Raw genomic sequence first — 14,177 nt, 5'->3', positions numbered from 1 at the left:
ATATAGGTTTCCTGAAGTTCCAGTCCTTGTGCAATGCCTTGTCTCAGTTCTTAAATGGATGATTTTATTTGCCATGTTTGCAAATTAAGGACAATTAACCAGCACATTTCCTGCTCTTACTGTGCATATTGGCAATATCAGCACAGTAAGAACAGCAAGAAAGATTTTTTTTTTTTCCAGAGTACTTGGCAGTCTGTGGCTTGCTCTACAATGTTCAGTTCTTAGGTTCTTCAACTTCAGGTACTACAATAAAAGCAAAAGCTCTGCCCTGAGCCTGTCCTACAGGCATGGGACAGTCCAAAACCTGGGCTTAGCTCCTGCTGTCATTAATAAAGATCAGCACCCTTAGATTTTAATATTTTACTCCTTCTATCTCACTCTTTGGGAGGAGTAGGCCATGGGTGTGGGTTTAGTGGGTTAGACACCTGCATTTATAAAGATTCCCAGCAGAGAGGACAGTATTGTATTTACTTTGGGCTATTATGTACATGGAATTGCTGCAAGACTTGTGCATGCAGACTAATCCCGGGTCTTCAACAAGTGTTTAAATAACATGGGAAAAAACATATTTCATCAAGGCTCTCATCATTAGGTATCTATAGATTTTTCTGCCCATTAGGCATACTACACAGCTTCCTTGTGCTATTGCAAGCATTTTGTTTATTTAAGCTTTGTTTCCTTCATTATCAGACAATTTATAAACAACAGTTTGTTATGTAGGATCTAAAAATTGCAATTCCACACCATTCTTCCACAATTTACTGTTCTACTAAATCTCTTTTGCCTTTTGAGAACCATGATTCACCATGTGAATCAGTTTGTCTTACATATCTGAAAGTTTCCAGGAAAAGCATTGTACCTTCTAATTTATAAAATCTTATACCAAAGTAGCAAATACCTCCATCTATTTACCACCCACTTGAGTGTGATTGCTTTTTTGGGAGAAGCTTTTATGAAAAAGAGGCAGAAAGGGTGTTTCCTTTAAAGGAAATTTCATGGATTTAACCTGGCTTTATTGTTGATAGTTTACATGCACTGTAGGCTTTTTTGTAGGACAGATTTTACACTGTTCAAAGTGTCAATATGTGGTCTAAATACTACTTTGGTCACAAAACTACTCCCAGACTTATTGATAGTATCTAAATAGACAGAATTCAAGACACCCTGGATTCTCTCCAGGGATCATGAAGGGAACATAGAGGACTGAGTTAAGAGAACATCCAGATATTTAAAAGCAGGCACAATGAATCCCACCTTCCTTCCATGCCCCATTTCACTGGCAGGACTCTGGTAAGTTGGATGTGCAGCTGTCTAGCACTATACTGAATGCAGCTCAGCCTTTGTGCTCTTGCATTTAAATGTAGTCCATATGTAATAAATCCATGGTGTGTCTTTAAATATTTCTATTTTAAATATCTTGCTGGTTATTTTGTTATTTACTGATTTCACTACTGTCTCTTGCCAGGTACACTTAATATGGTTTGATCCAGGGTAACACAGATTAAACAGATATTAAACCAAAGGCAGTTTTTAGTTTTCCAGGACATTTTAGTTCTTTATAAAATAGATGGTATTTTACAAGGGAGTGGGAAAAGAAGATATACAATGCTTGGGTTAATTAAGTTGCTTCTAGTCTTTAATTGTGTCCATTTTGTTTCTTTTTACCCTTTCTGTCATTTAAATGAGCTAGTATTGAAGAGACTGAAAAAACAGAAATGAACTTTTCAGTAATAAAAAATAAAATACTTTGATTTGGTTTTGCAAAATGTTGCTAACAGAAAGAACATATAATAAAAGTTAGCTGATGAATGCACAGAAATGAACCCCAGACCTCTGTGGGAATGTACAGGTCATATGTACAGGGATGTATGTCTATATGCATGCAGGGCATCAGCCATCAGCTGGGTTTTGGTTCTGCAAAATGTCTTTGATTTACTTGGAATGCTCTTTCCTAGGTTTTGGATATAGTCAGGACAAGCGTCCGTGCAGTTCTACAGCATGTCTGGAAAGCTCCAGACATTGAAAATTTACATCTCTACCGTCTTTTTAACCGTGTATTCAATCGCTTACTTTGGAGCCATGGTCAAGGTCTATGGAACTGTTTCTGTAATTCAGGGTAAGCTGATTTTTCTTTTCTTCTTCATAACTTCATAATCACAATCAATGCTGGCATATTTTGTTGCTCATTTTCATTTACAAGAGAGATGTAATACATTGAACTTGTTTTAAAAGCACCTTAAGATGTATAGTTGAATGAAATCTAGCAAAAGGCCAATCTTTTCAGAAATGGAATCAAACATTTAGTAATGTATTTACAAATTTAATAATCTAAAGAAAAAAATCTAATATTCAAAATATTTCAGCCTTAAGTCAACTCTTAAGTGCATGGTTTTTAGGCCAGACCACCATGTCTAATGTGGACTTGCCATCAACAAAAATCATCTATGTGTGCTCCAAACTCATAAGAAGAGTTCAGTCACAAGTGCAGCTGACATCTCATGCCAGATGCAATGTCACTTCTGTGATTTGCTAATAAACAGTTCAAATTTCTGTTCTTGACTACATTCACTGTTTCCTATACTAGTAGAAAGTTAAGTATATGTAGAATATGAAATACCATGTAAGCAGGTCTGTTTGTTTTGGGTAGCAAATACAAGTTTTCTATAGGGAAGAAAGATCTGGCCATTGTTGGGGGATAAGTTCAATAACCTCCACTTCATGATCTACATTCCTGAAATCAAAGGCATTGGTAGAAATATAGATTTGGGGGATCACATGAAGGATATTAAATGATTCCTCCCCCTAACCAATTTATTCATAAAATAAGAATAAAAATGTTAAATATTAAATATATTGTATACAAAAAAGAGCATTTTCTCTGTTAGTATATAAAATGTATAAAGAATGGGAGGGGGTTTTGTTGGCTTGCATAAGGTGTTCTAAGAGATGTATTGAATACAACAATGCTGCTGGATATTTTATGTACAAAGGAATCAAGTCAATATATTGTTCACATATGTTCATTTATCATATGTGGAGAACTCGCACATTACCCTTTTTAATTGTTTGCCAAGAAAATGGATAACAAGAAGAAAAAGGGATCTGAGTGGTCCAAAAGATCATCAGGTCTTTTATCATCATCTCATTGCTGAAGGCTTCTTGTTGTGCAAGCTGTTAGGATTCTTTACATTTTTTTCTTTTCTTCATACTAGCAGAGGTGTGTAAAGTCTTCAGTACAAGCTCAATTCTTTTGTTGTCATAAAATATTGTAAGTGGAGCTATTCTTTGACAAAGATCCAGTTCCTTGTAAGAAGACTTGTTACATAAAAAATACTAAAAATACTGTGAAAGTAATATATAAATATCCAGTATATGTAACCATCACTCTGCGTATAAAACACCTGTTACAGATAATAAAGAATTCATGGAAGAAAACAAAAAGGCTGTTTGCACCTTGCCATTATCTTGTTTATTTAGTTACATACATCCTTCTTGCCCCATAAGACACAGCTCATGGCAGCACTTCTGTAGCAGAGAGGTCAACTTCTCATCACTCTTCCCTAAGAGTTCATTGTGCCATTTTAAAGAACAGATTGGAATAAACATAGGGTGTGTGTAGAATATGGAGAAACATGTTGGGAAAGAGGTATAAATGTGCTGATTCAGAAACTACATTACTATATGAAAATACATTAAAGTGTGTTCACTATTCATAAGATAGCTGTCCTGGGAGAAGAGTGGAATTAATGGCCTTAAGGTTTCCTCTTGCTGATCTCTGGTAGGTATGCGCTATTTAATTGAAAGAAAGAACAAAGAAAATCTCTGTCAAGAAAAGGTGATGTAAAGCATTTCATAAAGGTTCATTTGTTTTACTGTATAATAAACAATTAAAACCAATAGAAGAAAACTAGAAGAAGCAGTTGACTTCAGATGACTATAAAAAGCATAACACATGATTGACCACATTGCACAATCCAGTATAATACTCTTTTTTGTATCTGGTGGGGAGTCTGTGATTTCTTACTAATGTATGGAAGCTAAAGTTACAGCATAACCAATTAAACTTAGGAAACAGAATTCTGATCCCTGTTGATTGCAGTATAATGGAGAATAAACTGAATCTGTCTAACACATGGAGGAAGTTGCACAGGCACATTTATATGAAAGCTCATTAAAATTCATGTGCATGTTCCCAAATCTCAGCTTTTGTTATTAGGGTACTAGTCAGCCGCAGTTGCAGCAGGCCATATATTACTTGTCACTGAAAAAATGCCACTTAACTGTAGAAAAGTTATCACAAAGTCCAGAACCTAAGGAATTTATCAGGAAAGTTTCTTCTACAGGATTTCTGAGTTTTATGGAGTGAATTATAATATAATTATGTGTAGCAATGTGAATCTGTTGAAGGAATGTAATACTTAGACTGTCATCTTGCTACTTTCTACCAATATGACTTCATGAGGAAAGACTGAAGATAATATATTAATTTGTATATAAAAATACATGTGGACAACTCCCAGACAGAAACAATTGAGAAAAAATACATTAAAGAAAAGTAGTCATATGACTCAATGATCTTAAGAGGTCATTTCCAACCTAAATGATTCTATGATTTTCAGTTTGTGAAATTGAAGTTTTGATGTATACAAACAATACTTAAACAATTGTATGAATAATAATTAAGGACAAATGCTTGCAGCATTGAAATTTATGTTTGCAATGAAAATGCTGTAGGACTGAATGTTTTCAGCTGGAACATACCATCTAGACAGAGGAGCCAGGCTGACAAATCAGTTAGCTATACATACAGCTCATCTTTTAGTCATTAATGGTCTTAATTCCATCCTAATCATAGAATCATTGACTCATACAATCTTAAGGGGTTGGAATGGACCTTAAAGATCATCTAGTCCCAGCCCCTCAGCCATGGACAGGGACATGTCCCACTAGACCAGGCTGCTCAAGGCCTTATCCAAGCTGGCTTTGAACACTGTCAGGGCTGGGGCAACCACAGCCTCCCTGGGCAACCTGTGCCAGTGTCTCACCACCCTCACAGTGAAATGCAGCTCAGTTTAAAAAAATCTTACTAGGCAGGGGTGAGCTTGCTTGTTCTGTGATGTTGTTTGAAGGATGAACTTTCTACATGGGCATTGTGAAATCTACTGCTGTTCTCTGTGGGCAAGGCTAATCGGCCTGGATGTGATGTCGAAGCCAGATGCAGCAAATTTTCCTCACTCTGTGAAGTGCTTCTTTCATACGCAAAAAAGCTCAAGCTTGCAAACCATCTGTGCTACTGGATAATAATTTTGTCAAAAAAAAAGTCTTCACAAGCACCATGTTGCCTTTTAAAACTGATTGAATGATCTATAATTTGGTCAGAATTTTACACAAACAAGAATGCTGAGATGTGTGCAAAGAACTACTTATTGTAGTGCTCTGTGCTTAAATACACCTGGTTTATATGGATGTGGTAGCCTTTGGTGGCTTTTTTCTTCTCAAAGAAAATTGGCTTCTTAAGAAAACAAAAGGAATTTTTCTATAGATGCACTCTGCAAGTTGTAGATAATCAACCCATGTGACCAGAGGAAATAATAAACAGTATTTGAATGACTAAACTGAGAGACTCTCTTCATATGATTTTTTGGATAAGGAAGCAGAACACATACTAATCTCCTGTAAATCATACTTGTTTCTTAGTATCATGTCCTTAAAATAAAAGTATTATTATGCTGTGTGGACATCTAGTATTAATTTAATACTTTTATTAATTCCTTTAATATCATAATTTCATTCAGGCCTATTAAAAAAAATAACTGTTTTTTGTTATTCCTGTTGTAAGACAAATAATTCTTTACATGCTAAACCTAAGTAATGCCTCTGTAAACACTTGAGGGAACAAACCAAATGAAAAATTCAGGTGGACATTTCCCATATAAAGATTAACTTCTTACTTTGTGTTTTGGACTCAGCATCTGCCAGTATTTGTGGTAAATAGTATAAACACTTCCTGTACCTTTCCTGCAAGGTCATGCTTTTTTTATCTTATTCCTCTGTTGTTAAATCTGATATAAAGCAATACAGCTCTTAGATTGCAGTTTGTGACAGAGACCATGAATTTGTTTCTTTTTCTGTAATAGGAGCTCTTGGGAAACCATATTCAGTAAAGGCTCAGAGGCGGTGACTCCGGAGCAGCTCCAGTGTTGCCAGCGAATAGTGCAGCTTTGTAAACACTGCCTGCTGGTAGTTTACAAACATTCATCAGATTCAAGAGGATCCCCAACTGGGATGAGCCACCACTGGGATGATACAAGGTATAAATTTGAATATTTTCCTTCTAAATTATACATATAAAGGATAGTTCTGGAACAGGTTTTATTCCATGTTGCTACCACTAAACTTTTCATTAAGTCTGGTTCCCTCTGTTTTTAAGAAGAAACCACACCAAACTCCCCCACATTTCCCTTGACCCTGACTTTCAGTCATTCTAATCTCACTACTCTAGTCATGAAGTGCTACCAAAAGAAAACTTGACATACACATCATGTATGTCTTATTAAACTTCTGTAAAATTGTGTACATCTTGTACACTTAATAAACTCTTGATTGCCTACTGCCTAATTAGCTGCAGCAAAGGCTTTCCATAAAGTGAACTGAAAATGTCCTTTCTTCCCCTTCTCAGATCCCTCAAAGTCACTGTTTCCAGATTCCTAGAGGTATCCTAACATGTCAGATACTTCTGGCTTCACATTCGCAGTGGGCTGCTATAGGGGCACAGCTCCAGCCAAGGGTCAGGTAAGTGCCATCTGATTTACTGTATTGCACAGTTTTGCAAAGTTGATTTCCAAAACCTATAGATCAAAAGATTTTTTTATTTCATCTTACAGAGCATAAATATATTTTCAAACCTTGCAAAACAGCATCATATAGTAAAATAATTTTTTGGCACTTACCTGATTCTCCATTGGCTGGTTTAGTTCCCCAACTGGATACAACAGGGGTTACAATATTATGAGTGTAGGGATTACTGAGAATGCTGCAACGGTGGCAGTCAATAATTTGCAATTAAACAGTCATAGATAGAGAATTAAATGTCAGTTTTAAATTACCTAGTATCCAAATTCTATCCCATTTTAATTATTGTGTATATAAAAACTACAAATGCTGTGTTTATATAAAATATCTTACATATATTGTTTCATAGAAGGTCTTTGTGATTTAAGCATTATGTGAAAAACAAATTTTTGGTATATTATCTATGAAACTTATTTTATTACTTAATTGCTTACTTGATATATTTCAGATTAGTTATTTGATACCCTGGGCCCATACATTATTGACATGTCATCCTAAGACACTCTAACATAATTTAAAGCCAACCAGAAACTAAATTTGTTTGATCACAGCAAAAGTAGAAGTATGTTGCCACAAACCAATCATATTCAATATTAACATCTACTGAGTTATAGCAGGAGTATGGTAAAGTCATTTGGATTAGCTAAGACCAGAAAATCTCAAAGTTTTTTTTGCCTTTACTGTTAGTACTGCAGAAAATTTTACATCATGACCAACCACAAGCTATTCAAACAGATCAGATTTCTCTATGTACTCAGCTAACAGGCTTACTTTTGGAATGCAGTGAAAGGGATAGTCCAAGAGAACTTTCTCGTCTCCAGTTTCTGTATTTCTTTGAATGCTGAATGGAAGTTATTAATGAACTTCATAGGCTGGAGGAATCTAAGTCCTCTATATCCTAGATATCAGTAATGGAGTGTCAAGACTGATTAAAGTTATAGTTAAATGTTTCATTTAGACATGAATACAGCAATATGCCAGTTTACCATGATATTCTGAATTTGTGAAATGAAAGACATATATGGAAATAAATTCTCTTGTCTTTTACAGCCCACAATTGTCAGGGTAATGAACTACTTTTCTAGAAGTGGGAGAACCACAATACCAATTCACTTTTCACTTAGGTTTCTGTTTGTAATGAATCTCCACTACTAATAATAGTTTTCCTGACTCTCCATAAAATTGTATGGTGCTAGAAAATATTAGAGTATAATGTAATAAATGTACAAGAAGTCAATTTTTTTCAAGACTTTATTAAGTCTAATTTGAAGAACTTTGTTTTTTTGTGAGCACAAATTTTTTATTTTGTTTGTGTTTAAGAAACAAAAATTTATGAAACTAAATCTTTCACAGTTTACAAATAGATAGTTCTTTAGCTGTGAAAATTTATTTGTACAGGGATGGATAAAAAGATAAAACTGACACACAATTCTTTAATAACTTTGCAAATTTCTTTTCAATTCTATCTCTTAATTAGAAATCCACTAAGTAAATGAAACAATAGGATTGCTCAAAAACTATTGCAAAGCCTCTTAAGAAAATTAACTAAAATCAAACTCTGTAAAAAGTCATAAATTAACCTGTGTTGCAAAAACACCCCAAAATCTACCACTAGGTCGTTACAGCTTTCTAAATGACCTTATCTATTACATGGCATATTCTCTGGGAAGCACTAGAGTTTTTTACTGTATCATCAAGCAAAGGTAGGACTCATCTGGTGACACAGTGAACTGTGAAGCTCACCACCAGCCCATTCCAAATGAGACTTTATTTTTTTCACAAATTTTTTAAAAAATGTATTGGTGATAAAGTTTTTCTCAAGCTTAAATGAAACAAATGTGTACACTTTCTTATATAGATTGTTCCCCTTGACACAGTGCTGCTGTTTCTATCCCTGAGATCAGTTTAACCAGTCTTTTAACTTATTTTTCATTAATCAATATGATTCACTAGAATTGCACAACAATTTTTAAGCAATAATTTATACAATGTGTTCTGTTAATCCATCCTAACATTGACATAATTCATTGTGAAATTCTGATTTAGTATGGATGTTATTTTTTGCACACTGTATTGACTTCTACAATTAACTTTTAGGTAATTACAATATGAAAATATGTAAGAATTAATATTAGTCATATGATAAACTGCTGTTTGTATTTTTAGATTAAATACAAGCTAGACAGTCGCCTGAATTTAAAAGAGAAATAGTCACTGCTGTGAATTGAATTACTAGGTTGTATGATCATTTCTTCCTTTACTACAGTAGTGACAACATGTCTATTCTTAGAACATTAGAGATGGAAATATTTTTTGGTGTCTAACCATTTTTTTTTAAATTTACAATCCAACTTTTTGTAATATGCTTAATGGCAGTTTTTGCCCAGTTGAAATTAGATAGGATTCTGTTGTTTACACAGGATTCCATTGTTTATTTATTTCATGGCTTGAAACATAAAGGACTGGAAAGATGTTTGATCCTCATACAACAGAATATTCTGAGTTAGTTTGTGCCCATTGCCTTCTGTGTTTCATAAATAGTATTTACTGTACCGAGTTTCCCACACACACCAATTATAAAGTCTGGCACATTAACAACTAGTTCTTTTGCTCTTGAGTGTTGCTTTGTCTGTAAACTTTGCTGTATTTTTCATGTCATTTCTAGGTATTTATTGCCAAGACCTTCACTGTTCATCCTGAAACCATCCTCATCCAAACCTAGCTGCAGTCCATCTGGAACGCCTCGCCCCAACATTTTGTTCACACACAGATACAGTCACTTGTGAAGTAAAAGATTGATGATTGTAAATAATAGCACTCAATTTCTTTTTTTTAACTTGTGATGGAGCTAAACATAAGCACTGTTATATATTTCCTACCATCATATTATAATAAAATTTAGCTGAAAATCTACTGTAAAAGCATAGCTTTTCTGGGAACATAATAAACCTTGTTAAGTTGTTTACACACACATGTGAATGTGTAGATCTTGCTAGGTTTATAAGTAACTCCTTCCTACTAGAAATGTTATTTTTGCTGCAGAATATATAAAATGGAATTGTTCTTGAAGATTCTATTACAGTATTACATTATTTTGTACGTACAATACTTTGACTTGAAAATTATTTATTGTAAACTATATTATTTATTGTCTCAAATGTCCTTTAACAAAGCAGATAATTAGAAAAATCTTGCAGAAGAGTAACAGTTATCAAAAATAATCTGATCAGTTCTTGGATATGTTTAAAATAAACCTCAAACTCTGTAAGCCAAACCTAAAGCAGACATATTTTTATTTGTCCTCTGAAATGACAAGATCTATTTAATACTGCTATTTTTCTTAAAGGACATGATGTAGTATCTTTTAGCCAAAGCAAAGGCATCTAATACACAAACAGTAAAATATCAGTTTAGGCATTCACTTCCTAATTGGATTCTTGTAATAAAATGGAAGCCAATGTTTGTTTCCAGGTTTTTGTTCACATTACCTGTATCCTGTGCCTTTAGGTTTCCTTTGGGAGCAAGCGGTCATCCTCAGCTCCACACGCATGCATAGTGCATAGTTTTTCTGTTACACTGCCTAAGTGGTAAAGCAGACATTTTTAGGAAATACTGCAGCTGTAATGTATTATTTAAAACTTAAACTAATTGGTTTGTTGTAGTTTTTAGCATGCAATCCAGTACCTACTGTAGAATGTATCTTTGCAATGGACAGTATTTTCTAGATTGCTGACACCTTTAAATGTTGGAAATCTAATTCATTAGAAAGCTCTCATTCAGATCTAGATTCCTGAGGCTGGCTGAACAGCACAAAACCAAAATGAGCCAGAGCAGGAGCCTAGCATTTACAGGATTTATAGCCTGAAAACATCATTTGGGTTTTGATACATAGAGCCATTCATCCCACTCAGCATTGTGCCATGTGAGCCTTATTCTTTAGAGAAATAATTATTAAATAAATCAGTTACTCTAGATTTAAAAATTATTAGGTTTTTTAATTTGAGTAAAGAACAGAATAGTTATTATCTACCAAAGACTCGTATGCTTATGAATCATTTAACCCTGAAGCGTGTTTGTAAATTATCAATGTATTTCAGGTATACTTTAAAAATAATTTGGGGGCGAATTATCCTCAGGAGAAAGTATGGTAGTGTTTTTTGATATCCAGCAATTTAAGACAAATTTAAGAGACTTAAGAGATTTGAGATTGAAGTTGTATGGAAATTATTTTTTAAGAAGTTTTAGTCATAGGATATATAAAAACTGGGAATTTGATTGAGATTTTTGATGCCTGTGCTGTAGTGCCTCAGCTCTAGAATTGCAGAATATATAACAAGAATATTTGTAAACAAATAAAAAACCCTCTTGAGATTACCAGATCAAAGCAGTCTTTTGGTCTGGTAAAGCCTTTTTAATTTTTGTGGTAATACTAGTTCAGTAATATAGTATGTGCACATTAATTGTATATCCCTTTTGGTCGATACAGTGACTATTAAAGCATACTCTGGTTATCTGTAACACCTAATAAAAGCTATAAATTTTCTCTTCTTGGAGGAGGCTTCCATTGTATTCTACTTTTTGGCCATAAGGATAAGAACAGCTTCCAGGTTAGCTTGCCAGACTCAAACAGAGCTTTAGGATAGAAGGTTCACATGTCTTTGTTTTTCCTTTTTTTTTTTTTTTTTTTTTTTTTTTTTTTTTTTTTTTTTTTGTTTTTTTTTTTTTGTTTTTTGGAACTTCACTATATGATTTCTGCTTTCGAATGCCAGTGCTGGGCCAGGTCAGTCTGTACAGAATACTCTGCCAAAAGAAAGAGTGCTACTCACCATACCTATGGACAAATCATGGAAAACATTTCATTTAGCATGTACAAAAGTGGACCAGATGGTGGTTTACATCTGACATGACTTAATATATTTGTATTTCTTATAACCTTTCCTAAAGCGGTCATGTGTTCCTAATATAATGTGTGAATCAATACCTTCAATAAACATCATGCTACACTTTGCTGCAGCTCCTCAGAACCAGCGTGTGTGCTCTGCGGGTGAATTACGGGCTGCATCCCCCGCCCAGCTCCAGGTAGTGCCGTAGGTGGAAGCAGTTATCCCTTTCACCTGTGAAACCGCAGCAATTTGCTTTGTGGTCAGACCGGTGGTTCTAATAAGTGTCAGTTAGTGACCTTGAGCTCCTGCAAGCCCTGCTGTGGCAGCACCTGCAGCCTTTTAACCAGCAGGGCTGCCCGCCCCTCACCTGGCCCTGCCGCCCGGGCTCCGCTCACGGAGCGCGGCCCCGCACGTCTTCGGTAGCGCAGCGAGATCCCGGCGCTGGGCGAGGAGCGCCGAGCTCCTCCTGCATCAGTAACGGCACCTCCGGAACCCCGCTGCCGGTCAGTCAGAAGTATCGCCCTTTTCCTTTATTGTTCCCCGCGGTAATTACAGATACACGGTTTTGCACTTAATTAGTCGGGAGCGGGGCCGGGACCCGGCACGGGAGGCCGGCGAGGGGCGGCCCCGGGCGGGGCTGGGCGGCGGCAGCGCCCATCGGCTCCGGGCTGCGCGGACCGCGCCCCGGCCCTCGTACTGCCCCGGCGCAGGGACGGGCTCGGAAATGCCATTGTTAAAAATTACAAAGAATTCACGCCTTATTTGAGGACCAGAGCAAGGCAAATACCTTTTTGAAACCATTGCTTAAATGATGTTGGAGGAAATGTTACTTGAAGTACATCAGAAGGACACCTATTTGTAGACCTTGGCCTTGGGTTATTGTCCTACCTAGAAAGAATATCTTATTATACAAAATCTAGCCTCTGAGTGCTGATTCTCTGTACTGAAAAGGAAACAAATTACTCTAACATTTGTTTAAAATTTTTAAAATTACATCTAAAAGGTTCCTTACCTGGTTTAGGAATTCTAGAACAAATTCACTTTATATATAAAATCTTAAGTTTATGGTTTATTACTTTCCCTGTATATTCAAGTGAAAATATTAAAAATATGCCCAGAGGGATATGGGCAGGTTGGACTGGTCAGCAGAGACCAAGAGTATGAGATTCAACTAAGAGAAATGCTGATTCCTGCCCTTGGGTCAGAGCAAACCCCTGCAGTGCCACAGGCTTGGGGCAGACTGGCTGGAAAGGGACCTGGGGCTGCTGGCCAGCAGCTGCTGGGTACAGGCCAGCACAGGCCAAGAAGGCCAACGGCATCCTGGCTGATATGAGAAGTAGCATGGCCAGCAGGACTAGGACAGTGATTGTCCCCCAGTCCTTGGCACTGGTGAGGCACCTGGAGTGCTGTGTCCAGTTCTGGGCCCCTCCGTGCAGGAAGCACGTGGAGGTGCTGCAGGGTGTCCGGTGGAGGGCAGCGGAGCGGGTGAAGGGTCTGGAGGGTAAATCCTCGGGGGAGCAGCTGAAGGAGCTGGGGTTGTTTAGCCTGGAGAAGGGGGGGGGAGGGGGGGCTCAGGAGTGGCATTATCTCTCTGCAGCTCCCTGAAAGGAAGGTATAGCCAGGTAAGGTAGGGTCAGGCTGGTCTCCCAGGGAGCTGGTGACAGGACAAGAGGACATAGTCTCAAGCTGTGCCGGGGCAGTTCAGGTTGGACATTTGTGGGAATTTCTTCAGAGAAATGATTCGACATTGCAATGGACTGCCCAGGGAGGTCACCTGGTGACTGCTGAAGTCAAAATCCCAGGAGGTGTTTAAGAAAAGGCTGAACATGGCACTTGGTACCATGCTCTAGGTGACATAGTGGTATTTGGTCACAGGCTGGACTTGATTTCGGAGGTCTTTTCCAAATTAATTGATTCTGTGAAAAGACTGAATTGCATTGACAGTTTAGCATCGAATTTAGGTGCTAGCAAATATAAGTATTTGCAAGTTTCTTTGCATGCATTTTTAAAACAGTTAACTTGAAGCTGTTGCAACGGGAATCCATTTTCAGGAGGAAATAATTTGTTGTTAAATGGCATTCTTACTGGCAAATCTTCCACTTTAGCATTTGCTAAAAACATTCATAATTTTTTCTGTATGTGGTAAAATTCCCATGTGTTAGATTGTTATTCTGCATCTGTGTTCTTTGTTCTCTGCCAGCCACCTCTGTGCAGTTCCCTACATTATTGAAATCTCTTGTTAACATAGAAGAGTCTTTGTTAGTGTGTAAATACCTGTAGCACTTTAGGACTCTTAAGGAAATGGGGGTAATTTTACCTTTTACGTATATGAAACAGAAGACTCTGCTTGCGGGGAATCAAGGCAGATGAATTCTTGATGTTTTTAACATATCCCCATTTCTTCTTTAAAACAAAACCCAACATTTTTGCAGAAATGAAATC

The 14,177-nt window shown here is 36.6% G+C and overlaps 1 protein-coding gene across 8 annotated transcripts in view; it reads left to right on the top strand.

The window, feature by feature from the left end:
• The window catches only part of TTLL7 (tubulin tyrosine ligase like 7), a 64,084-nt gene extending 52,208 nt beyond the window's left edge, over positions 1–11,876 (top strand). For 7 of the 8 annotated variants that reach the window (XM_077785419.1, XM_021527003.3, XM_077785418.1 and 4 more), the window contains 3 exons: positions 1,956–2,116; positions 6,138–6,311; positions 9,518–11,876. In XM_077785419.1, coding sequence (XP_077641545.1) covers positions 1,956–2,116; positions 6,138–6,311; positions 9,518–9,638 — 456 coding nt within the window. In that variant the 3' untranslated portion in view covers positions 9,639–11,876. Of the gene's footprint in view, positions 1–1,955; positions 2,117–6,137; positions 6,312–6,679; positions 6,793–9,517 lie in introns of all 8 variants that reach the window. The other variant, XR_002465157.3, reaches the window with a different exon arrangement.
• Positions 11,877–14,177: the final 2,301 nt, after the last annotated feature.

The sequence above is a fragment of the Lonchura striata genome, chromosome 9 (assembly GCF_046129695.1).
Source record: "Lonchura striata isolate bLonStr1 chromosome 9, bLonStr1.mat, whole genome shotgun sequence".
Lineage (NCBI taxonomy): Eukaryota > Metazoa > Chordata > Aves > Passeriformes > Estrildidae > Lonchura > Lonchura striata.
Note: the sequence above shows the minus strand (reverse complement) of the source record. Positions and strands in the feature narration are given on the sequence as shown.